The sequence below is a fragment of the Puntigrus tetrazona genome, chromosome 4 (assembly GCF_018831695.1).
Source record: "Puntigrus tetrazona isolate hp1 chromosome 4, ASM1883169v1, whole genome shotgun sequence".
Lineage (NCBI taxonomy): Eukaryota > Metazoa > Chordata > Actinopteri > Cypriniformes > Cyprinidae > Puntigrus > Puntigrus tetrazona.
In genome coordinates this window covers 22,586,685-22,612,039 of record NC_056702.1, presented here as the reverse complement: position 1 = coordinate 22,612,039, position 25,355 = coordinate 22,586,685, and the positions used below count along the sequence as shown (strand labels likewise).

Sequence of the window (25,355 nt, the reverse complement as noted above, 5' to 3'; positions counted from 1 at the left end):
AAAGAATTGATTTAATATATCTGCTCATTCAGCTTTAAATAATTTGTTTACTCCTTATTGATTGCTAAAAATGATTGCCTTTTATTTTTGTTTGTTTCATTGGGTGCACGTGTGAGCTAGAAACCCTGTTAACCCTCCCATAAAGCCTTGCACTCATGATTGTTTGATTACCACCCAATCTTTTTCCACACTGTTATAGAGTGGTCCATTATTATTAAGGCAAAAAGTGTTTAAAGTTGATTCTGCTGTTAAAGATATAGCTGAAGTGATTGCAAACACACACACACACACACACACACACACACTTACTTCAGTTCCAGCGTTGCTACTTTTTCAAAATAAAATAGTCCCCCAGCCAGCCTCTATGTCACTGCTGGAACGTGACTGAAGTACAGTACCTTTAATTTACAAAATGCATTCAAATAGTCAAGTCTGTTTTATTGTTGCATTGCAAATATGAAAACATTATGAAATATTTGGATTTGTGCTGAATGAGAGAGGTAGGATAAATCAGCATAAGCATCAGTTCCATTTCACAAACAGTTGACTGCGCAATTTTTAAATTATACTCCTTTGTCAGACTATGTGAGAGACGCAATCAAAATCCATGGGCTTTGTTTTCAAGTGTGCACTCAAACATTTGGAAGTAGTCCTCCATGTCATCGTGTACAGTCATCTTGGGCCGTGACCGGGTGGCCTGCACACGGGGGTCAGGTAGCGCTCTGCCTCCCCTTGGAGTGTGGCCAGATGCTCCATAATTTGCTTCTGGCGGATGCTAACCTTGGTAAGCCGCTGTAAGACTTCTTCCATCGTAGGAGGAGGAGAGCGTCGCCCGACTGTGGAACTGTGGAACTTCTCCACCAGTGTGGCGGGGAGAAGAATCAAACGACAAGGAGAGCTCAATAAAAATAACCCAGAGGGTGTATTTATTAAAAATAAATAAACATATCTGGTGAGGTGGCTCCAAATGAAAATCCTCTCATGTGGGTGGGGGTAGCAGCATTCAGCAAGATCAGCTGAATAATCATCTTGGACGACATGGGGGTGAGTAAGTCAGGAAAACACAAGCAATTAATATCTTATTGTAAAAAGACAGCATTTTATCAGCATTTTGAATGTGTGTCACTTCCTGCTCTGAGGTTTTTCTGCACAACAGTAGCAGTGATACTCTGGAGAACGAGCAGCGCGTGCACGTCTTCTATCCGGATCAAACAAACAGATCGATTTTTTTTCTTTTGTTTTTTTCTTTTTTTTTCATTTTTGTTTTTGGCTACTTTATCGTTCGCAAGTAATACAAGACGAAGCTTTGGAGCTGATCGTCTGATCTCAGATCGCCGTGAAATTTATTTCTGTCACATTTTCTGGTGAGTAGTAATAATTTCATATGTTGATGTAATATATAAATGGTTCATCGGATAGGTGCGTGCTTGTCTATTTACCATCAAACTCAATTAAAAGTTTACCGCCACGGTGTTTACCCGAGGCAGTCAACAACTGCGATGATTGCATGTATACAACGTGTTTATTGTTGCAGAATCGAAAATGATTTAATCTTATTTCTAAAGCGAAAGTACAGCAGATGAAACAAGACCTACGGAACGTCCGGGTCCCAAAAAGCTATGTGCGCAGTCTATATTATTTACAATATATACACCGAGTCTGAACTTTCGCTTCCCTGCCATGTTTCTTTTTTACCACAAACGGTTTAAGTGCAACTTAATTATGCAGAACGTTTACGTGAATGCAAGATTAATTTAGTTCAAACTCTACTTGGAGCAGAGAGATGTGTTATGTGCATATCAAAGCATGGATGTTTAGGAAAACACCGGTTGTTTTTAAGTCTTGCTAACACATTTTCAAGAAAAGTTAGAATAAAAACATGTTCATTTTACACACTGATCACAATTAAATCAAAGGAGAGTCCTGCCGGCCAAAATGAATGAGAGGGAAGATGAGGAGGATGTTCAGAGATCTCCATCTCCAGGATCCAGCTGTGCTTCTATGAAGAGTGAAGCATCTATGAAAAAACCCAGCAATTTCAGCGATGACTCCATGCCTTTTAATCCCAGGTGAGACTACTTTTAGAGCCCCGAAACAGATTTATAATTGTACAATTAATTCTGGTTTTGTATTTGTTTATGTCAGTAAAAGAAAGAGAAAGACAGTTTCTCCAGTATCTCCAAAGCGAGCGATCTTGCACAAACTCTTTGAAGAAGAGACGGGCGACCTTTAACCCCAGGTGAGAAAATAACCTTCATTGGAATAAAGGTTCGGTGAAGTATCAGAATACTCCATCTTCTATCGGTGGTTCAGAAGTTTCCAAAGTGACGAGAATACACTTTTTTACGCAAAGAAAATAAAAACAATGCCTTTATTCACTAATCTAAGTTTGGCTGAGAGTGAAAGTCATGCTCCTCTCTGCAAAAACACACCATATAAAAAAATCTATTAAAGGAATAGTAATTAAAATTCTGCCATTTACTAAACCTAAAGTTTGCAACCAGGTTGTTTTGGGTCACCCTTGCCTTCTCAGTAGTATTTAAGACCAGTTTGTTTCAGTTCAGTTTGTCTGATCGTCATTGCAGGATCCTTTAAATTTTGTTGGATATACTCAGTGACCACATCTTTATTTACTTCAGTAAATGGTATGAATGTAAATACAGGTGAGACCACTGATAATATGCATCAGACGGAAAAGGACCTTTCCGAATGTTGTTTCAGTTTTGGTTCTGATTGTTTTATTCTCGTTATTTAATAAACAACGAGGGATTTGTGGAGCATAATTTTACAAACAAACATAGACTTTCAAGTATGAAGCTTGATCTATGTCATATTGGCAAGTTTCTGGATGAAAAGGATCTTGGCCTAGATCAAAGCCGTTTATTTTAAAGTTTTGTTTAGTTTTTCTCAAAAATGACACATGGCTTTTTAGAATATCTTGCTGCTCATTCTCTCTTTTTTTATTTGTGCTCTTTTTGTTCCTGCTATGTAAACAGAGGTACTCAGCCTGGAGATCTGCGTCAGGATTCTCATCAATTAGATGATAAACTACACCGAGTCAAACACCAACACAAAACCATCATGAAGAACTTGTATGAGAGCCTTTGTGAGGAAATTAAACTGCAAGAAAATCAAACCCTCTTGAACAGGATCTACACACAGCTCTTGATCATTGAGGGAGAGAGTGAAAGTATGAATGAAGAACATGAGATTTTGCAGATGGAGAAAACAACCAGAACACAACATTCACAAAACACTTAATTTAACTGCAACGACATCTTTAACTTGGGTAAATCAGGATATGAGAAGAAAGACAAACTGAAGTCTGTTCTTACTAAAGGCATCGCTGGAATCGGAAAAACCGTCTCTGTGCAGAAGTTCATTCTGGACTGGGCCGAGGGAAAAGCCAATCAGGATGTGGATTTCATGTTTGTGCTTCCATTTCGAGAGCTGAACTTGATCCGAGATCATCAGTACAGCCTTCATAGCCTTCTGTTGAACTTTCATCCTGAACTTCAAGATCTGGACCCAAAGATGTATGAAGAATGTTGTGTTGTGTTCATCTTTGATGGTCTGGATGAAAGCAGAATCACACTGATGTTTTCAGATGATCAAAAAGTTTTTGATGTGACTGAGACTTCATCGGTGGCTGTGTTAATGTCAGAGCTCATGAAAGGAGAGCTGCTTCCTTCTTCTCTCATCTGGATCACCCCTCCAAATACATTGACCTTGTGACAGAAATCCAGGGATTCAATGATCCTCAGAAGGAGGAATATTTTCGTAAGAGATTCAATGAAGATCTTCAAGCCAGTAGAATCATATCGCATATTAAAAGATCAAGAAGCCTTCACATCATGTGCCACATCCCCGTCTTCTGCTGGATCGCATCCATTGTGCTTCAGAAGCTCCTGGAAGATGATCTGAGAGCAGAAATCCCTCAAACTCTGACTAAAATGTACATCCACTTCCTGCTGATTCAGATCAACACTAGGAACCAGAAGTACGAAGACAAAGATCCTGACAAACTTGTGCAGTCCAATGGTGAAGTGATTGTGAAACTAGCTGACCTGGCTTTCAGACAGCTGATGAAGGGCAATGTGATGTTCTATGAGGAGGACCTCATTGAGAGCGGCATAGACGTCACTGATGCCTCAGTGTATTCTGGGATTTGCACTGAGATCTTCAAGGAGGAATCTGTGATTTGTGACAGGAAAGTGTACTGCTTTATTCATCTGAGCTTTCAGGAGTTTCTGGCTGCTTTCTATGCATTTTACTCCCATATGATTGAGAACGTGGAGGGACTGCAGCTGTTTCTAGGTGATAAATTTGACAGATACAGATCTGAGAAAAACTCTTTGTATGAGCTGCTAACATTAGCACTTAATAAAACTATTCAGAGTAAAACTGGACATCTGGATAATTTTCTTCGGTTCCTGTTGGGCATCTCACTGGATTACAATCAGAGACTCTTACAGGGTCTACTGACACACATACAGAACACCTCAGAAACAATCAAAGAAACAACACAGTACATTAAAGACAAACTCAGAAGTGATGAACCTCTCTCAGAATACAGAGCCATCAATCTCTTCCTTTGTCTGCTGGAAGTGAAAGATCAGACTCTGTCCAGAGAGATTCAGGAGTTTGTAAAATTATATAAACATTCAGCGAAGAAACTCTCTCCTGCTCAATGCTCGACAATTGCATACGTGCTTCAGATGTCGGAGGTGCTGGATGATTTTGATCTCACGAAATACAACACATCAGATGAGGGTAGAAAGAGACTGATGCCAGCTATAAAGAACTGCAGAAAAGCTTTGTGAGTATTCCTTTATTTCATCATAGAATTATCAATCAAATCAAAACTCTTTAAAATAGAGTGAAAAGCAGAGGTATAAAACATGTTATTCACAAAGAAAGATTCAACTATATGTTTAACTTAATAAACAGCTTTTAAACGTAATGAGAATTTGCTTATATTACTGTTTTGTTGTGTATGTGGAGCCGGGGGTCAAGGATGTTAATAACAGCTCTTTCAGATGCTGTTCAGATGAGTCTAAATATAAAGCCGATGTATGTGCTTCATTACACATTTAAGATCACCTCCAACTCATGTGTTTTCATTACAGTTTTCAGGCAACCACTGGATCAGTCATGATCTGTGTTCAGAGAATGTGTTGTCACACAGAATATTAGTAATTTAATAAAAAAAATTTATATCATGCAAAAATGATGACTTTAACGATCCATCTCCTCTTTATTGCATTCCATATTATCTTTCATAGACTTGCTGGATGTCATCTCTCTGAACGACATTGTGAAAGCTTGTCTTCACTCATACAATCATCAGACTCTCATCTGAGAGAGTTGGACCTTAGTAGCAATGTCCTGAAAGATTCAGGAGTGAAGATGCTCTCTATTGGACTGGAGAGTTCAGAATGTAAACTGGATATGCTCAGGTATTTATTTATTCAGCTTTCTGGCATACCAGACTCTTGCAGTCGTCCATGTTTCATCAAACCAGGTGCTCATTATTGTTGTACATTTTTGCATGTTTTGCAAGATTTTGGTGATTTTTAATTGAAAACATGGTCTCTCTTGGAAATGGAAAAAATGCACAATATTTTCAGCAAACACTGGTGCATAGTTACTTTTAATGTCATAAATTGAACAAAGATAAAATAAAAACATTATTGTGGCACTGTGCAAAATTTTGGGCACCCTACATAATCAGTACTTAGTAAAACCTCCTCTGGCAGATATCACAACCTGCAAATGCTTTTTATAGCCAGCTAAAAGTATTGTACTTGGGATTTGCTCCCATTTTTCTAGTTCTTCTTTCTAGGGCTTCTAGTTCTGAAATATTCTTTGGTCGCCTTGCGTGCACAGCTCTTTTAAGATCTACCCATAAATTTTCAATGACATTTAAATGAAGGGACTGTGATGGCCATTCCAAAACTTTCGGTTATGTCTCTTGAGTTATTCCATTGTGGATTTGAATGTATGTTTAGGATCATTGTCCTGTTGTAGAAGCCATCCTCTTTTCAGCTGTAGCTTTTTACAGATGTTGTGATGTTTGCTTCCAGAATTTGCTGGTATTTAGTGGAATCCATTCCACATTATCTTGAGTGTTTCCTGTGGCACTGGCTGCAACGCAATCCCAAAGCATGATAGATCCACCCCCATGCTTAATAGTTGGGAAATGCTGCTCCTTTTTTCTCCAAACATATCTTTGCTGATTGTGGCCAAAGAGCTTCATCAGTCCAGGGGGGTTGATTTGTCTTTTGGACAAGCATATGAGCAGTTCTCTCTGAGAGTTTTCTTGGTCTTCCAGATCTCATCTTGACCTCTACAGTATCCCTGAACTGCCATCTCTTAATTACATTTCTCACTGTGGAAACCACAAGCTGACAACGCTTTGCTATCTTCTTGTAGCATTCTCCTGCATTGTGGGCATCAAGAACTTTTATTTTCAGAGTCACAGCTGCTTAGGAGATCCCATGGTTGTTGAGTGTCTGCAAGTGTGTGCACAAGATTTGAAGAGTCAAAGTATTTGTACAGCTTTGAAAGTGGCATTTACTAATGATAGCTGTCGCCATGCTTCAGGTGTAACAAGCTGATTATGGTATTAAAAAAATAATTAAACAATAAAAAAAAGAATCTGGGAATCTTTAGAGTGCCTGAACTTTTGCACAGTACCATAATAATGCTTTTACTTTTTTATTTTTGTTCAATTTATGGCATAAGAAGTAACCGTGTATAAATTTTTGCTGAAAATATTGCACATTTTTTACATTTTTTTATCATTATTATCACACTTAAAGACTGTAGCTTTGATCACAGGACTCAATAACATTTTAAAATTATATTCAAATAGAAAGCAGTTGTTTTAAATAGTAATAAATATTTCACAATATTACTGCTTTAGCAAACTTTTTGTAAAATTCTACAAACATTAAAAATCTTATTGTTTAAGACTTTCACATCGCATACCTGGGATTTGTGTATATTGTTTATATGCTCTTAAGACCAACAACAACAAAAAAAACAAAGCTTGGTGGTTTTGAGCGTTCTTCTACTTATGTCTCTTGTGGAGTATTTGCTGAGTTTCACTTCATCACAACATCACAGACTATAAAACGCCAACCTCCAGAGTGGAGAGCGCAGGTGCTTCTCTGGCAGACGAGCTTAACACCTTTTATGCTCGTTTCGAGGCTGCAGCTAATCATTCTAATTACGCTAGCGCCGCTAGCGGCATGATGAACAGCATGCACGCCCAGAGAGCCGGAGAGGATATCGCGTTCACCATTTCGGAGCACGACGTAAGGAGGGCATTCAGGAGAGTGAACACCAGGAAGGCAGCAGGACCTGACGGCATCACAGGTCGGGTTCTGAGAGCCTGTGCTGACCAGCTAGCACCGGTGTTCACTGATATATTTAATCTCTCCCTGAAGCAGTCTATAGTCCCCTCGTGTTTCAAAGAGTCCATCATTGTTCCTGTGCCGAAGAAACCTCAACCATCTTGCCTAAATGATTACCGCCCTGTAGCTCTGACGTCTGTAGTGATGAAGTGCTTCGAGAGACTCATCAGAGACTTCATCACCTCATCACTACCGGACACACTGGACCCACTACAGTTTGCTTACCGCCAAAACCGGTCTACGGAGGATGCCATCACACACCTCCTCCACACAACCACAAGCCACCTGGATTTTAGGAAAGGGAACTATGTAAGAAAATGCTGTTCGTGGACTATAGTTCAGCGTTCAACACCATAGTTCCCTCCACGCTCACCTCGAAGTTGGAGGTCCTGGGACTCAGCCCATCCCTGCGTCACTGGATCACCAATTTCCTAACTGACAGACCACAAGCCGTACGGATGGGAAAACACACCTCATCCTCCCTCACTCTCAGCACTGGAGCCCCTCAGGGTTGTGTTCTGAGCCCCCTGCTGTACTCGCTGTACACACATGACTGTGTGGCCACTACAAACTCCACCACCATCATTAAATTTGCTGACGACACTGTCGTGGTGGGCCTGATCTCCAACAACGATGAGATGGCCTACCTTCAGGAGATCAACAACCTGGAGAGATGGTGTCAGGAGAACAATCTGCTCCTGAACGTCAGCAAAACAAAGGAGTTAATAGTGGACTTAGAGCAGGTGCGCTCTTACCATCCCATCAAGATCGACGGGACCCCAGTGGAGAGAGTGGACAGTTTTCGGTACCTGGGTGTTCACATCACGCAGGACCTGTCTTGGTCCTGTCACATCAACACCCTGGTGAAGAAGGCCCGGCAGCGTCTATACCATCTGAGGCGCTTAAGGGACTTCAGACTCCCATCTCAGGTGCTCAGGAACTTTTACACCTGCACCATCGAGAGTGTCTTGACGGGAAACATCACCTCCTGGTTCGGGAACAGCACCGTGCAGGACAGGCGAGCCCTTCAGAGGGTTGTGCGGTCAGCTGAGCGCACCATCCGCACTGAGCTCCCTGTGCTGCAGCACATCTACAACAAGCGGTGCTGTACCAGGGCCAGGAAGATCGTGGAAGACCTCAGCCATCCCAACAATGGACTCTTTTCTCTGCTGCGTTCAGGAAAGCGCTTTCGTTCCCTGAAGGCAAACACAGAGAGAATGAGGAGGAGCTTCTTCCCGCAGGCCATTCGGAGTCTGAACCAGAGAACACCCAGCACCTAATTACCGGGATTCCCATGTTCACCCCCCTTTCCCCAGATACTCGCCACTTACTTTGGACAATTGCACTAGCCACTTGCACTGGACATTCGCACAGCCACTTTGCATTTTACACTTTATATTTTATATTCCACACTTTATTTTTTATACCTACTTGCACACTTCTTTTTTATACATATTTTTATACATATTTTTTTATCTTTTTATATCTATATATATTTATATTCTGTTTTCCATTTTGATGCTGGACGGTTATAAAGAGCATTTCACTGCATGTCATTACCATGTATGTATGTGTATGTGACAAATAAAATTTGAATTTGAATTTAAAATTTTGAATTTGAATTCATCAAATACAATAATACTCAAAACCGGTTCTCAAATGTTACTATACAAGGTGTGTTTGTGTTTGTGTTGGATCAATTCTCTATTTTGATTTGATACTGAAAAAGGATTAAATTGGAAGATTTGTATTGCTATTGGTTGCCTGTGACAATGCTTATGAAGACGATACTATTCATTTTTCAGCAGTTTAAACAAATAAACATTTTACGTCAATCGGAAAGTCAATTAAACCATGTTTTGACAGGTGTTAATTACAGAACCCTTTATTGTTTTGTTCAGATTGGCAGGTTGTAGATTGACTGGTCAGTGCTGTGAAACTTTGGTTACAGCTGAAGAATCATCCGTCCAACTGAGAGAGCTGGACCTGAGTAACAATGACCTGCAGGATTCAGGAGTGAAGCTGCTCTCTGAAGGACTGAAGAGTCCACACTGTCAGTTGAAAATAATGAGGTTCGGTGTTCACTTTAACATTTTTTTTTACAAAATAATGCTTATTGATTGTATTTGCTTTTTATATAAAAATACAGAAATTAAGATCTTTATCACTATAAATGATGAGGCTTTTTTGATGCTCAGTAGGAAGAGATGGCGTTCATGAAAATGTTATACTGTAGGTTTAGTAGTAGTGGCAAGTGTGTGAGTGTGTACGTGTTCAGGTATACCCTAAATTACGGGGGTAAAATGCCTCCACAAATATGCCAATATCCAAAATCTTTTGATATATGTATATGTGTGCGTATATAAAGTGATTTATTTTTTTATTTTATTGACAAAAATTTCCACATCCTTTAAACAAATGTGTCAACTGAATAATAAGAAAACAGTCCTTAACAATATAAAAAATCGGATAGATTCAGGTATCTCCCCACCAGCAGTCAGTTAGTTAGTTATAAAATTATATATTAAATTATAAAATAAACTAGTCAGGGCATTAGCATTTATTATACATAGCATACAAATGGTTTGCCTAACATTATGTAGCCTAAAAAAAGACTTATATTTCTTGTTTGTTTGATCACTGCCAACTGATTTTACAAAGAACCTTTTAAAATAAAGAGTGATTGGTTGACTGTGTTTTTTATGTTGAATAGCTGAAGTCAGGCAGCACTAGAATTAATGTTGTTTGTGTGTTTGAGAGTAGATTAAATCAAATTAATACATAAGGAAAGAAATAAAATGCATTAAGAGTCACAAAAACAAGTGTAATCATACTTTGTAGCTGCAATTGTTCTATGTATAGCTGTCACAAACACACCCGCCAGATCACCGTCTCCCACGCCAATCACCCGCTCATCATCCCCGGAATTCTAGTCACCTGTTCACCACACCTGTCAGTAATCACTTCAACCCCATATATACACCGAAAGCCCAGTCGTTCATCGGCTGGGATTGAGGTCACCTCCACAAGCTTCTGCCTGCGCTATCTCTAGCGATCTCCTGAGGATTACCCCTTTCGAATACGGACTTCCTGCACTTGAGTATTCGCATTGTGTTTTACTTTTGTTTTGAGCTTATGTTTGCTCGGCGTTACGCCACTCCTGAGTATAATTAAATCTATTCAAGTATTCTCCTGTCTGCCTGCCTCGTCTCTCCTCGAATCGTGACAATAGCCTATTATATATTTCTATATATATGGTTCTATTATGTGAAGTGAATTAGGGGAGTTTAGAAACATCAATATCAACAGTGACTACTAATTAATTTAGTTGTTGTTAGTTACTCTTAATAAGACATATCTGTTTTATTGCTAATGTGTGTATTTATGAGTGCAAATGTCAGTCAGAATGTGTCTTGGGTCATGTAATGGGTGCTGAGGAATGTTAATTAGTTTTAACTTTGCTTTATTGTTCTGTTTAGATTGGTCAACTGTACTCTCACTGGTCAGTGCTGCAAAAGTTTGTCTTCAGTTCTACAATCATCAGACTCCCATGTGAGAGAGCTGGACCTGAGTAACAATGACCTGCAGGATTCAGGAGTGAAGCTGGTCTCTGAAGGACTGAAGAGTCCAAACTGTCATCTGGAGATTCTGAGGTATTTAGGAAAACAAATAAACATGTACTAATCTGATCAAACTAAATATGTCAAGCCAAGACCCCACTCAGAGCATTATGCACTACTGCCCTTTTTGATATTAATTGCTTCTATTGCCTACCTCATTTGTGCTTTGGATAAAAGCGTCTGCTAAATGACTAAATGTAAATGTAAATGTCAGTTTCATTCTGGTCTTGTCTTCTTGAGTGAGTTTAACATCCCAACAGAATAACAGTGTTGGGGAAGCTACTCTCAAACTGTATCTTGACAAGCTATTTGTGAGTTTTATTCAAGTTACCCTTCTAAAAAGTATGAGTAGAAGAGTATTTATTGTCTTGTTCTGTTTTACTTTTCCTTTAGTGAGTAATATTGCTGTTTGCAGTGTGTGTTTAAACTGTACTTTTTACATTTGCAGATTAAGGTAGATTAATCTACCTTATTGGTAGATTTGGTAGATGTTTAAACCCTATTAGTAACAATAGATATAATACTGTTTACAGTTCATTAAGCATTAGGAGCTAAAAATCTGTGTTTACCTTTTGTATAGCTTTACATATTCTAACATATGCTCTAAGCAGATGAAAAACTCAGATTAGACTAATTTCTGAAGTGGCATTAAAAGTGAAAGCTACGGCACAAAGCGCTCACTGTTTTATTTTTTTTTGCCAAAGCACATTTTGTTGTTATTGTGAGTGTGTACAAGTAAAAGTAGAACCTTAACAGTTCTGAATGAAGTCTTACTCTTATAGGTATGATATTATTTAAGTTGTTTTTGCTGTTATCAGGATAAAATTCGAGGCCTGATGGTCTGAAACTGTAGAAATAAATAGTTGACAAATTCATATCAATTGTAGGTTGTCTGGCTGTATGGTGACAGAGGAAGGCTGTGGTTATGTGTCTTCAGCACTGAGTTCAAACCCCTCACACCTGAGAGAGCTGGATCTGAGCTACAATCATCCTGGAGATTCAGGAGTCAAGTTGCTCTCTGAAAAACTGGAGGACTCAGCCTGCTCATTGGACAAACTGAAGTATGTTGTGTAGGAGGTCACCCTGCTCTGTGTGTGTATGTGTGTGTGTGTATGCGTGTACATGTGAGCAACTTTGTTTTTACATTTTTGGGAGGACCAGATGTCCTTACAAACCTCCCATTTTAAAACAGTAAACCCAGAGTTTCCCTTCATCAAAACATCAGAAATCTTTTCTTTGCATTTTTTTTACATTCAATTAAAGAGTATGTTTGTGTGTGTATAATGACATTGTGTGTTTTATAGGATGGATCATGGAGGAGAGTTCAGGATTACAGCAGGCCCACATTAATATGTCTCACACCTGACTGAAAGAAATGTAATGTATCTTCAACACACGGATGAGCCATAGTTGAAAGTGGACCTTCGCATTCAAAGGGCTTGGAGATTTTTGACACAGAAAATATGCCCCAGTTTTCCTATAAAATACAATTGCTTAAATTCTTATCTCAACTTAATGTTATTTTGTTTTGTCCATGTATATATGTAAAATTGAAGTTGAATCCATTTGTTTTGGGGCAACATGAATCATGTTTGTTGCATTACTGAAACTGAATGAGTGGTTTTAGGTCCCAGCATGTTTTGTATAGTACTGAATTCGGGGAGTCATTTAATGCATTTGTGAATTTAGGTAAGAGTCTATTTGTGGGTTTTTTTCAGTTATGTTTCATTGAGTTTTTTACCTTGTGGTTAGTTTGTGTGATAGTTAATCGATGACTGTAAGTGCTGTTCTCTGAAGTCCACTTATAATATCATCACTATTCACAAATAAACATCATGATTTAGAAGCAAAAGGCTATTTTCTGTCCTGTTTTAACCACAATCTTCAGAACACTTTTGAAAAGATGTGAAGTAGGATTGAAGTCAACACCCACTGTTATGACTGTGAAAATTTGTTAATGTAATGAATACTTGATTTTTTAAATCTAATGAAAAAATTGTGTCTGATCGGTCCATATGCATCAACTCTATTCAAACTATTAGGAGCGCACTTATTTTTTTATGATCACAGGCAGATAGATTTGCATACTGTCAGTGTATGAATTCCAGGGAAAGTAAATAAAGATATAAGAGAGTAGAAGCTAAAATGGATGCCTAAGGGACAACACATGTTAGACTGCAATAAGAAGAGGTGATAGCTGAGAATGAACAATATCGAAGGCTGAGGACATTTCACACTGTTGAATATAATCTAAAAGTAGCTATATAAATAATGTTTTACTATTATGACCAAAAACAGGGTTTTTTTTCTCCTTCATCTCCACTTGTCTCGTCCAGCCCAGGAGGGGCTCAAGAGCACTCTCCAGTGCCGCTCCTCAGGAGCTCCCTTCAGTGCCCATTCTCTGAAATGATCTTCCAGTGCCTGCTCTTCAAAAGTGCCCTCCAGTGCCCACTTATCAAGAGCTCCAGTACCTGTTCCACAAGAGTGCCCACTCCTTAAAAGCACCCTCCAGTGTCGCTCCTCAGGAGCTCCCTTCAGTGCCCATTCTTTGCAAACATCTTCCAGTACCTGTTCCTAAAGAATGTCCACTTTTCAAGAGCACCCTCCAGTGCTTGTTTCTCAAGAGTGCCCATTCATCAAAAGCTTCTTCCAGTGCCTGGTCCTCAAGTCTACCCTCCAGTGACCGTTCCTCAAGAGCGCTCTCCTGAGTTCAGCCCAGACGAGGCTCTCAAATGCCTGCTCTCCCACCCTTTTATGTCTCCATGACCACTGGTTCATGTCAGCCCCATGGCTCACCTTCAGCCCATCATCTGTGTCCGGGCCTGCCAGTCTACATTGGTGTTGTGGCTGAAAGGATCTCTCATCTCTGACTCCAGTCCCGGACTTGGTGCGTAATCAAGAGCCACCACACACAGACGTGCCAAGGAATTTGGCTTCAGTTGTCATATTCATACTGTTAAGCTACTCCTGAACAACATACAATGTTACCTTGGCTAAAGAGAAGAATAATTGGACTGATGCCCAGTGGTCCAAAGCAAGTTTTGTATTTCAATTGGAAACCAAGGTCCTAGAGTCTGGAGGAAGGGTGGAGAAGCACATAGCGCAAGTTGCTTGAAGTCCAGTGTTAAGTTTCCACAGGCTGTGATAAATTTGTGGTACAGTGTCATCTGCTGGTGTTGCTCCATTGTGTTTCTTTTTTTAAACCAACGTCACTGCACCTGTTTACAAAAATTGTGGAGCACTGCATGCTTCCTTCTGATGACCAACTTGTTGAAGATGCTGATTTCATTTTCCTGCAGCATTTGGCACCTATCAACTCTGCCAAAAGCTGTTTAAATTACCACGTTGTCATTGCACTTGATTGACCAACAAACTCACCAGACCTGAACAACACAGAGAAATTTTGGCATGTTGTCAAGAAGAAAATGAGAAACAGATGAGCTGAAGCCAGTGTCAAAGAAACCTGGGCTTCCATACCACCTCAGCAGTGCCACAAACTGATGACTTTTATGCCACACAGAATTGAGGCAGCTGTCAAAGCAAAAGAAGCCCCTACGAAGTATTGAGTACATGCCTTTAATGAAGTATTCTAATTTGTTGAGTGAATTGGTTGTTTTTTATTAAATGTCACAATTAAAATAACCAAAAACTTAAACTACTTCAGTCTGTGTGCATTTAATACAGAATAATAATGCAGTGTATTTAATGAACAAATCATTACAGAACAACCCATCACAACACTCTGTTTCCCTGGAAAATGAACTGTACATCTGTTGGACACTTTGCATGCTACCATATCTGTTACGTGTTCGTGTTGTGCCATGTGTTTTTTTCCCCATCTACCTGTTCTTTTGCGATTTAACTTCTTAGTCAGCGGTCATTGGTTCCTGTCACGATCAATCTTCATCAGTCTCCAATCGGTCAAGACCACCCTTGATAAAAGAGCCCGCCAGGCCACTCACAAATTCTCATTTTGTTGCTCGCTATTTTTTGGCTATCCTTGTGTATTGCATTCATTTTGGTGTGTGTCACCAAATCTGCTTGTTCCCTTTTCATTCCCTTTTCCCCCCACACTTAAACATTTGCTCATGCGTTATGTGTTACAAGGCCGTGGAGAAGCGGACAAGAACATCACATGACATACACTACAACACTTAGGATTCTGCCACTCTGCATTATGTTTGTAGCGCTCTTGTACTCTTGTTTTGGCTAAGCGAGTGTAGTTTAGTTAGGGCATCTCAGACGCTAAAGATCTGTTTCTAGATAGCTTAGGGGAAATTAAGTAACTGGAGGCTGTTTTGATTTGTTATTTTTTTTTGATTTAGCATCGCCCTCGTCCCTTCTTCCCGTTCCACCCGTCTTGTGGATTGTATATACATTTTCCCTTTTTTTGTCACCTCCAAACTTTCACTATTTACGCAAAGCACACAAACAATAACAAGCCTGCTGAATGAACAGACTAGGCTTTAAGAAATGGGTCTAACCAGGAGTTGACAGACGAGGACGATAAACTAGTAATCATACATGACCAGAAATGACCAAATATGGGCACATGAGGGAGGAAAAAACAACAAAACAGGTCAATGAGGTGAGAGAGTTGATGGAACTTTTTTTATGATATAACAGTATATGCTGAATGTGTATTGTGATTTACATTCTAAGAGCAGGAAGCTTCATTATGTAAAAAATGATTGCCTATGTTGTATTACACATTTAGACAGTTATCTTTTGACTAAGAGCAGGAAGCCCAAGCCCCGAGACAGTTATCTTTTGACTTTCAGTTCTTGAACATCTGGTAGGTGTCCTAAGTCAAGTGTGAATGCTAATCCTAAGGTACAACTGTGCCTTTTGTTTCATCTATGCATTTAAATGACACCTGGATGCTAAATAGATCAAGGATTGGGAAAGTTCCTGTCCTTGGCTAAGGTCCTGTTCTACATTTGCATATTTTTGTTTTACTGGTCTCCACCTCTGTGTACTCCTCCCCCTTGAAACATATAAACTTCAACCTAGCATGTTTTAGTTAGATTTTTTTTCTTGGAGATTTCTTGAAGATTTTCTTGGAGATTGCTTGACGATTTTCTTAAAGATTTCTTGAAGACGTCTTTCAGATGACTACAGCAACGAAATAAAAACAAACTCCTGCTTTACCGAGAATCTCCTGGTCTCTTCTTAAAAAGAATCTAAAAAAAGTTTCCAACACCTATAAAAAAACTACCTATACAATTAAATGAGTGAGCAGGTGGGACTTGTGTCCTTTTTATTTTACGCACATGAGTCAGATCCATCAGTTACTTGAACTGAACTTCAGAGTTTCAGATAAGACCTTGAGGACTGGAGTTGAGAATCACTGGAGGACTTCTTAATCAAAGAATAAGAAAGCATATACTTTTGTGACTCGTGTAAATGCATAGACATGTTTTTTGTGCTTAATATGTTTCAAATGTTTTAACTTGAAACTTAAAAATGTAGCATCTGTGCTGCTGGTGCAGAATAAAATGGCATAAGTTATGTATAGTCATTAGAGATCTTCAGAAAAAAAGAGACTCATTAAATGCATGTTTTGTAACATCAGCTAATTTAATTCACTGTAATAATACATTTGTAATAATGTTGACTGAGTTGGCATCATGTGAAGAGGAAGCAATATCGCCTGTGTTGTTCCCCTAATGTTCTCTGTGTCTATGATTTTCATAATTTTTTACATACAGGTTTCTACCACATTCAAATGAACACACTTCCAGAGAAACAAACTCATGTAGCCATAATAATAACACATTTTATTCATAATGTGCCTTTCTCTCACCCAAAACCCAACAACAATGCAAAAAACAAGAAAATACAAAGTAGGATAATACAATATAAAATGGCAGAAAAATCCAATCAAAGCCCAAATTAACAACAAATCATGGTAAGCAATTTCAATGGTCTCTTAAAAATAGCTAGTTTATGAGCATGTCCAACATTTCAAAAGAAGCGCATATAACACCAAGCTTATGAAGATGGCAAAACACATCTGTTGACCAGTGTCAAATTAAAGCTGCTACATTCATGGATGACTGCTGGTTTACCAATAAGAAGAAGACCAAGACCATGTTTTCGAATGAATTGCCCCAAAGGAAGCATATAAATGCTAAATAAATGTTCCCTCCAGGTGCCTACGCTCTGCAAACGAAAGGCGTCTTGCAGTGCCATCACAAAAAGGTGCAAAATCACTCTTGCGCACCTTCACCTGGTCTGTTTCTCGCTGGTGGAACGATCTGCCCGTTGCCACTAGGACAGCAGAGTCACTAGCAATCTTCAAAAACCAACTCAAAACTCATCTTTTTCATCTACACTTGACCCAACATCGATAGAACTTTCTTCTTTTTCTCCTGCTCTTTCCTATCCTTTTCTTGTTTAAAAAAAAAAAAAAGCCTTGTTGTCTGCGTTAGGTAAGTCAAGACCCCACTCAGAGCACTTCTGCACTGCTGCACTTTTGTTGATATTAATTGCTTCTATTGCCTACCTCATTTGTACGTCGCTTTGGATAAAAGCGTCTGCTAAATGACTAAATGTAAATGTAAATGTAAATAGTATGGACCCCAGAACAGAACCCTGAGGAACACCATACTGGACCTGACTAATGTCTGATTTGTTGTTTGCCAAAATGCGTGGACAACAGCAACAACATAAATAAATGTCACTGTGCATGCGCACTAACTTATCTTCCAGAAGACTTCCTAATAGAATCAATAACAACAACAACAGTCCTTCTTGAGATTTTAAATGTAGCTTTTTGCCGCTATTGGAGAACAAAACTGGCTTAAGTGAATGTGAACATCTTGAATGTGTAAATGTGCAAATAATCAGTGAAAAACGAGAAAGAAAGATTGATATAACAAGCATGTTTTTGTTACACCAGTAAATTAAATTTACTGTAATGATGTTGACTTTAGGTTGGCATGATATGAAGAGGAAATGAATAATGCTCTCTGTGCTTATGATTTTCATAATTAAAGAGCTGAATGTGTTGGTACTATTGTCTTATATCTGTATGTCATTATGTTGTATGCATGCAGAAAGTTCCTTCCCCTTAGGTCTCCACAAGATTCAAATGAACACACTTCCAGAGAAACAAAGACCAGGCATGAGAGCAGAGATATCAATTGCATAGTTTGAGGCGTCAAACAGAAACATCAGACTCAGGACAGAAACACATCCTATCAAGTAAGAACAAGTCATTCATTATTTAGAATCAGACTTTAATATCGTCTTACATATGGATTTTTAATTATCGCTGAAATCCCGCTTTACACTAAAACGCATCTGTGAATATTTGACATATTTGAGTTTATTCCCTCAGAAATGGGCCAAACTCTATATTTTCTTCTTCTTCTAATTGGTGAGTGTGTTTGGGGTTTTATTTCTGGTTCATTAGGCAAATATACCTCTCAGAAATTCTCAGAAACATATGCATGTCAAAAGACAAAAAATGAATTAAAAGAACATGTTGTATTTAGTGACCTTACTGACTACAGGTGACATTTTGCCAACTGTATATACAGTACACAATTATTCCCTAAAGACTTACTGTAATTCACCCAAAACGGTTTTCTATGGTAGTACATTTAGTATTTGCAAGACTGACATACTACAGGTGAACTTTTGACATTTTTTTATTTACTGTATGTACGGTACACAATTATACAAGAACAAGAACGACTGTCATCCATCAATCTTTTCAAGTTCAAACAGCTGTAGTACATTAATGGCTGCAAATGTCTTCCTTACTGTACATACAGTGCATAATTATTCTTAGAAAACAATTACTGTAATTCACCAAAAGGTTTTTTTTTAATTTTCCAAAGATTGTAATACATCTAGAGTGGCTAGACTGACTTACTTTATGTACAGTAAGCTACTTTTTTCTTTCAAAATTACTGTAATTCATCAAAAGAAATTTTGCCACTATCTCCATTACTGTACATACAAAACACAATTATTACTTTAAATACAGTAATACAGTAAAAATACAGTATTCTTACAGTCATTGTTTTCTTAGAATCATTATTCGCTGTATGCCTCACCGGTAGTAAATCAGTCTTGTATCAAGGAATGCACCACAACATTCAAGTATGGAAAACATAGTATTAGTAGAATATTTTATTATATAATATTATTGTACTGTATATACAGTAAAATAAGTATTAGCCAGATTTCACCTGTGGTAAGTTAGTAGTGTAACTAGGAATGCACTGCAGCCTTTATGAACAACTGTTTGGGCACTTACAGTAGTTTATGAACATAATTGTGTACTGTACATTTATAAAATAAGGTATTGGAAAAATGTACCTATAATACAAGCTTTAGAGTTTGACAGTGTGTTATTTTATAAGGTAAAAGACACTTTAATTGATATACATTAGACGTTTTAAACCCAGTTGATGTAATTTTCAGATGGTCTCTTACTCATCGAGCGCTGATATAGTACGCCAAAGTTTTCTCCGGTTTAAATTTGCTGCTACAGTGCACTGAAATAATATTTTCATGTCTATATAAAGTTGTTAAATAATGTTAATCTATTCTTTGTAATACTGCCGACTCTATAGAACGCTGGCCATCAAACGTGAATGTCTAGAAACCTAAAACTAACTTCACTACACTTTTTGAGCCAAAGCGCTAAATCCGACCCTCACTTTCTCAGCTCTCTGTTCTGTATCTGAATGTGTTCGGCGTCAGTATGACTTTATAAATGAGAAGAAGACCTGGAATGAGGCTCAGAGATACTGCAGAGAGAGATACACAGATCTGGCCACCGTTGACAACATGAATGACTTGAATGAGCTGATCAAGAGTGTGAGTGATATAAGTCTTCAGTATGTCTGGATTGGGCTGCAGAAGACCGGTCTTAATAAATGGCAGTGGTCTTCAGGAGAACCTGCGCTCTATTTGAACTGGGCTCCTGGAAAACCAAATGGTGTAGATGACTGTGGAATAATTGCAAATGGACAATGGAATAATACACCGTGTGGTTCTAACCAGCAGTTCATCTGCAACGGTGAGTTCATTTATATATATGTATATAAAGAGAGATACTCCTCCCCCTAAAGGGCTCTATGTGAAATACAGTTTGCATGACCAGTGTCTTGTTAAAACAACTGCAATCTGTTGGCCCACCTGGCCAATCATGACATAGGTGGGATTCCTGGAAGTATAAATGGGCAACTGCCAAGTACGTCGAAAAGACGTATAATTTACTTAGTTTGGTGAGCCGCACAATTAGTAATACTGGCGCAGATAGTAGGGATGCAACGATACCATTTTTAAAAAACCGAGTACGAGTAACAGTGTAATAAACAGACTGACACAAGAACATGAAATGAGCTTGTTCGTACTTTTGTGACGAACGAGGAAATTCAATCCAGAACACAATATTCAATAACGTTTAAATCAAACGTATATTTCAATAAGACTCAAATCTCAACAACTGTGTTAAAGAGTTACAGTAAATACATTATGCTTGTGTTCAGATACATCAAATCAATCAACTGCGTCGAAAAACATTTCAACAATTAATGTTATTATTAAAATGTGATAATTGTTTTTTTACAAATGAATCTACAACCCCAACATTTAATGTATCTCAGATATCTTTGTAACTTGGAAAGACTACAAAACTGAACTTAAAACTGAAAGGGACGCATTTTTATAATGATATTCATGGTGCAGGTTGACTTTTAATTTTCAGTGGTACTGAATGTTTTTCTGTGTGCGATTTTTATTTTTTTAATAATATATATACACACATACACACAATACAGAGTGAATGCTCTTCAAAACATAGTATATGTCACACACATTTATTGCTAATGCTAATTGTAGTATTCTTACATTTAACTAAACCAATCATATGTCGGAAGCTAAATATTCTTTGTTCCTATTGGCTGTTTATTTTCAGTATAGGTAATGCAAACAAGTCAGGAAGTTTGGATGTGTGATTGGCTGTTGAGTCATCAGTTAGAACTCATGTTGCATATGTAAAAAGTGTTTAATAAACAAATACATGTTGAAGCTGATTATACATGTATCACGATCTGGTCAAGGAAGCAGACACTGGATGAATTTAAAGGAAACTTTCTTTTAATATAATAAACTCAGGTAGTGGCGTTCAGCCAGCGCATCAAACATAAAGAGAGCATTTATAAACAATGTACAGAAGGAGAGAGAAGTGGGTCAGTGAAAGGTTTTGACAGGGAAACGTGAAATGGTGAAGGGACTGATATACCGGTGACTCAGCTTCCGGCAGGGCAGCCGGAGACGCATGTCCCTTGTAGACACCCACACTCGATCCCCATGCTGGTAGATGCGGGCATCTGCCTAGCGTTGGTGTCTCTGGACTGAGTGCTGGAGATGGATGTGAGCCGAGTCCCATACCCTCTCACTCTCCTTGACGGAATACGGAGAGAAGAGCAGTGTCATTCCACCCGCTGCGAATGGCCAATGTGCAGAAGCAAAGGATATATTCGTGTACTGGGAGGTCTGCCAGCCAGAGCTATGGTAGTTCATCGTGCATGGAGACCTTAGTGAGTGGTTGGCCGAATACCTCCTTGAAGTGTTCCAGAAAGCTCTCCAGCGAGCTCAGCTGCAAGCTATTAGCAGTCCAGAGGGATTCCGCCCAGAGTAGCGCTCTTCCGGCGAGTAGGGAAATAATGAAAGCTAATTTTCCTCGATCTGAGGGAAAGAGGTGTGGGTGCATCTCCAAGTACAGGGAGCATTGTAGGAGAAAGCCTGCACACGATGTAGCTTCTCCAGTAAAAGTAGCGGGTCGAGCAATCAGGTTAGCTGGGTTGGAAGGAGGGTTAAGCGCTTCACGAAGGGCTTGCACCAACATTTGGAATGGGTCTGGCGTTGCCCCCTCTTGGGAATCCATCCTGATAATCCATGTTTGTCGTATCTTTTTTAGGGGCTGATCATCTGTCACAATCTAGTCAAGGAAGCAGACACTGGATGAATTTTAAGGAAACTTTCTTTTAATATAATAAACTCAAGCAGGTGCTCAGCCAGCACATCAAACATAAAGAGAGCATTCATACACAACGTAAAGAAGGTTAAAGAAGTTAACAGTTCTTTCCTTAGTAGCAGTAGATATCTCAGGAGCGGGATCCGATCCAGCAGGCAGACAGGACGAGTAGTTGGGCAGACTGGCAGAGAGAAGGATGACCATAGTTCTAGGTGTGTGTCCTTATGATCTGCTGTGGAAGGACTGGCGTGAGTGTGTTTTGAAGGGTGGTTGGTGAATGGCCACATGTGATCGTGACCAGGTGGTGGTGTAGACGGAAGTGATGGTGTGACAACGTGCTTCCAGAACATCTTAAATAAGCATTTTTTGGTGGAAACATGGCAGTCTCAGTATTAAATGATGTGTTTTTAATGTTTCCACTGCCATTCCAGTTTACATTCAAACCACAAAGCAGCCTAATAATAATCAACAAATTCATTATTTAAAATCAATTAATCTATTTCTTCTTTGTTATTCTTGAAGGGAGTACAGGACTCGTCTTTGTCAATCAGGCAATGAATTGGAGAGACGCTCAGAGTTACTGCAGACAGAATCACATTGATCTGGTCAGTGTGAGGAACCAGAATGAGAATCAACAGATCATCAGTGATATAACGTTATCTGGTTCATGCATCTGGATTGGTCTGTTCAGAGACTCATGGCAGTGGTCAGATCTGAGTAACTCTTCATTCAGATATTGGAAACCTGGTCAACCTGATAATTCTGGAGGTAATGAAGGCTGTGTAGTGACTGAACCGAACGCTCAGGGACAATGGCATGACATCTCTTGCACCAATCAGTTTTCCTTTGTGTGTCATGAAGGTGAGCAGATCCTCACAAAACACAATATCCATCATCACCTCCACATCTCCTGAGGTTCACTGTACATGTCTGACATCACAAATTCATCCTTTGTGTTTGTTCTGAATGTTGTTCTCGATTCGTCTTTCTCTAGTTTCTGCTTTGGGTGTATTTTGTGTCCAGACGCTGAACTGATTCTGATCAGAGAGAATCTGACGTGGGCCGAAGCTCTGAGATACTGCAGACAGAATCACGTGGATCTGGTCTCAGTTCATTCAGAAGAGATGCAGCATCGTGTGAAGAACGTGGTTAAACGGGCGTCTACTGCAGTGGTGTGGATGGGTTTACACAACTACTGCGTCATGAACATGTGGCTCTGGCTGAGTGGAGAGATCGTGTGTTATCAGAACTGGGCTCCAGGGAACGGAACGACGCAAGAAAACTGCAAACTCGAGAAGAGAAAAGGAGCCGTTCAGTCTGGAGGAGATCAGCGCTGGATCAGCCTTCCTGAATCTTACAAACTCAACTTCGTCTGCAGCAGAAATTAAGAGCTTTGCTTACATTCACGGTTTTTATGAGTTACTTTTACATTTGATTTAGGAATTTCTGAGTTAATCTGCTTATTGGGTTTAAAAGTGGCCAGAAGTCTGTTTATTTCTGTACCGTAAAATTAGGGCTGGTAATTTAACACATTAATTAGATTAAATAACTACAGTAAAATTGAACACGTTAAAATGTATTCATGCATTTAAAATACTTGCCCTGCCCCAGACCTACGTGGGTCATCTGACATTTCATGCAGTTAACTGATGACGAATATGAGGCAGGGCATGGAGTCTAGAGAATGCAGCTCATTTGTGCTGTGGAGTTGTGCAAGGAAGAAATAGGTATATTTAGAAAAACCCAAAATGAGTCAACAGTTTGGAATCATTTAATGTGGTGTCTAAGAGATACAGGATTGTATATGGTTATATAGAGTTTTTTAAATATTTATTTAGTTTTACTAAATTTTTGAAGCTAATCACTTCACTCTCCTGTCCAGTTGGTGGCAGTAAACGCAGCATCCATAGATACATAAGATCAAGTGACCTCTGCCTTCTCTTAATTCACAAAATCAAACTTAAAAATTGCGAGAACAAAGCTTTGGAAAAGCCTTAGTTGTGTTTTAAATGTGCTCTGTGCATAAATAAATATTGCTGTTGTTAATGAAGAGAGTTCATGTGGTCAAACTACAAATTCGAATAAACCAGATATGCTTTGCAAATTTACGTTTAACTTTTCAGAAGACAACATCTATCGTGACATCCAACTCAGTCACTTCTATTTATCAATCTTTGCGCTTCATCCATTCAATGTAACTATTTAGTAGTCGTTAGTTACTCTTGTCTATGCCTTTTGTTAATAAAATCCCTTTTTATTACACATGTGTGTTCCTTGGTTTGATAATACAATAAAACGGATCTACAAGGTAAAGATATCTCACAAATCCTTCAGCTTGGTATGATGGTGTTACACCCCGGATAAGGGGAGAAATGTTCATAAATAATTAAAGGCGAAGACTCGTGCAGCTGTCTCTTTTCAATCTGTATTGGTAATGACAATATCTTTCATTCAACAGCATAGATTACTTAATAACAGAACTGAATCAACAAATAGATCAGTACATTGAATCACAGTAATATGTTCTTAATAATACAAATCACATCTCCTATAACATTCATAACTGAATACATTTTGTATTATGTGAATATATAGTAAATTATCCTTTAGATAACAATCAGTGACGTACACTTTTCATGAATGAGAAAAAACTATTAAGGTGAAACTCTATTCCAACAATCCATTATTAAAGGATTAAACTCAAGAAAACAAAATAAAACATAACATAAATTCCACTACACAACATACACTTTTAATCCACGCTGTGAAGATGCAACTTGATGTTAAACTCAAACCACGTGCGATCTCATTTTAGCATGCTAATTAGAATGAAGTTATGTTACGATCTTTTTCGATTTAACATCACTCTATCACATATTCACAGAAGTAAGTAGTCTCATGACTACTATTTTGTTTTAACTTATAATGAAAACCATTATGAAACATTTGTTACCTGATAAGGGGAGAAATGTTCATAAATAATTAAAGGCGAAGACTTGTGCAGCTGTCTCTGCGTCAATCTGTATTGGTAATGACACACAACACAGCGCATTTCCCTCTCTCCCTACTGGATACTCCAAAGAATGCACTCAAATCATTGACTTTTTAAACTTTTTTTCCTTTTTATAGGCAAGCACAACACCATAAAACACTAGTGGCATTACTTTTTATATAATCATATTGATCTGTTTTTTTTTTTCAACCTCTACAATGGCAGTTTCCGATAATTTAATTGTAATTCTTATTCATTCAACAATCTTCTATGATGCTTCTTTATTGTCCAGGTGCAATTCCTTGGCCGTTGACATGTTA

The 25,355-nt window shown here is 38.6% G+C and overlaps 2 protein-coding genes across 5 annotated transcripts; both read left to right on the top strand.

Annotated features, from left to right (window-relative positions):
* Positions 1-3,261: 3,261 nt before the first annotated feature.
* Positions 3,262-11,494, top strand: LOC122342315 (NACHT, LRR and PYD domains-containing protein 3-like; the record flags this gene model as incomplete). The annotated part of the gene is given in 6 exon segments (XM_043236108.1): positions 3,262-3,718; positions 3,721-4,819; positions 5,286-5,459; positions 9,323-9,493; positions 10,901-11,067; positions 11,490-11,494. Coding segments are annotated over 6 exon segments (2,073 nt in total), but the record flags the coding sequence as incomplete, so codon positions are not given.
* A 6,637-nt stretch (positions 11,495-18,131) lies between these two features.
* On the top strand, positions 18,132-24,317 carry LOC122343061 (macrophage mannose receptor 1-like). 4 transcript variants are annotated; one of them, XM_043237368.1, is made up of 5 exons: positions 18,133-18,250; positions 18,387-18,425; positions 19,728-20,081; positions 22,566-22,904; positions 23,067-24,317. In XM_043237368.1, exons 2-5 carry the CDS (start codon positions 18,389-18,391, stop codon positions 23,429-23,431), a joined length of 1,095 nt encoding a protein of 364 aa, XP_043093303.1. In that variant the 5' UTR covers positions 18,133-18,250; positions 18,387-18,388; the 3' UTR covers positions 23,432-24,317. The 4 variants fall into 4 exon arrangements, with proteins under 4 accessions (XP_043093306.1, XP_043093303.1, XP_043093304.1 ...); XM_043237369.1 differs by having other exon boundaries at positions 18,159-18,250; positions 19,633-20,081; XM_043237370.1 differs by having other exon boundaries at positions 18,167-18,250; positions 19,763-20,081.
* Positions 24,318-25,355: the final 1,038 nt, after the last annotated feature.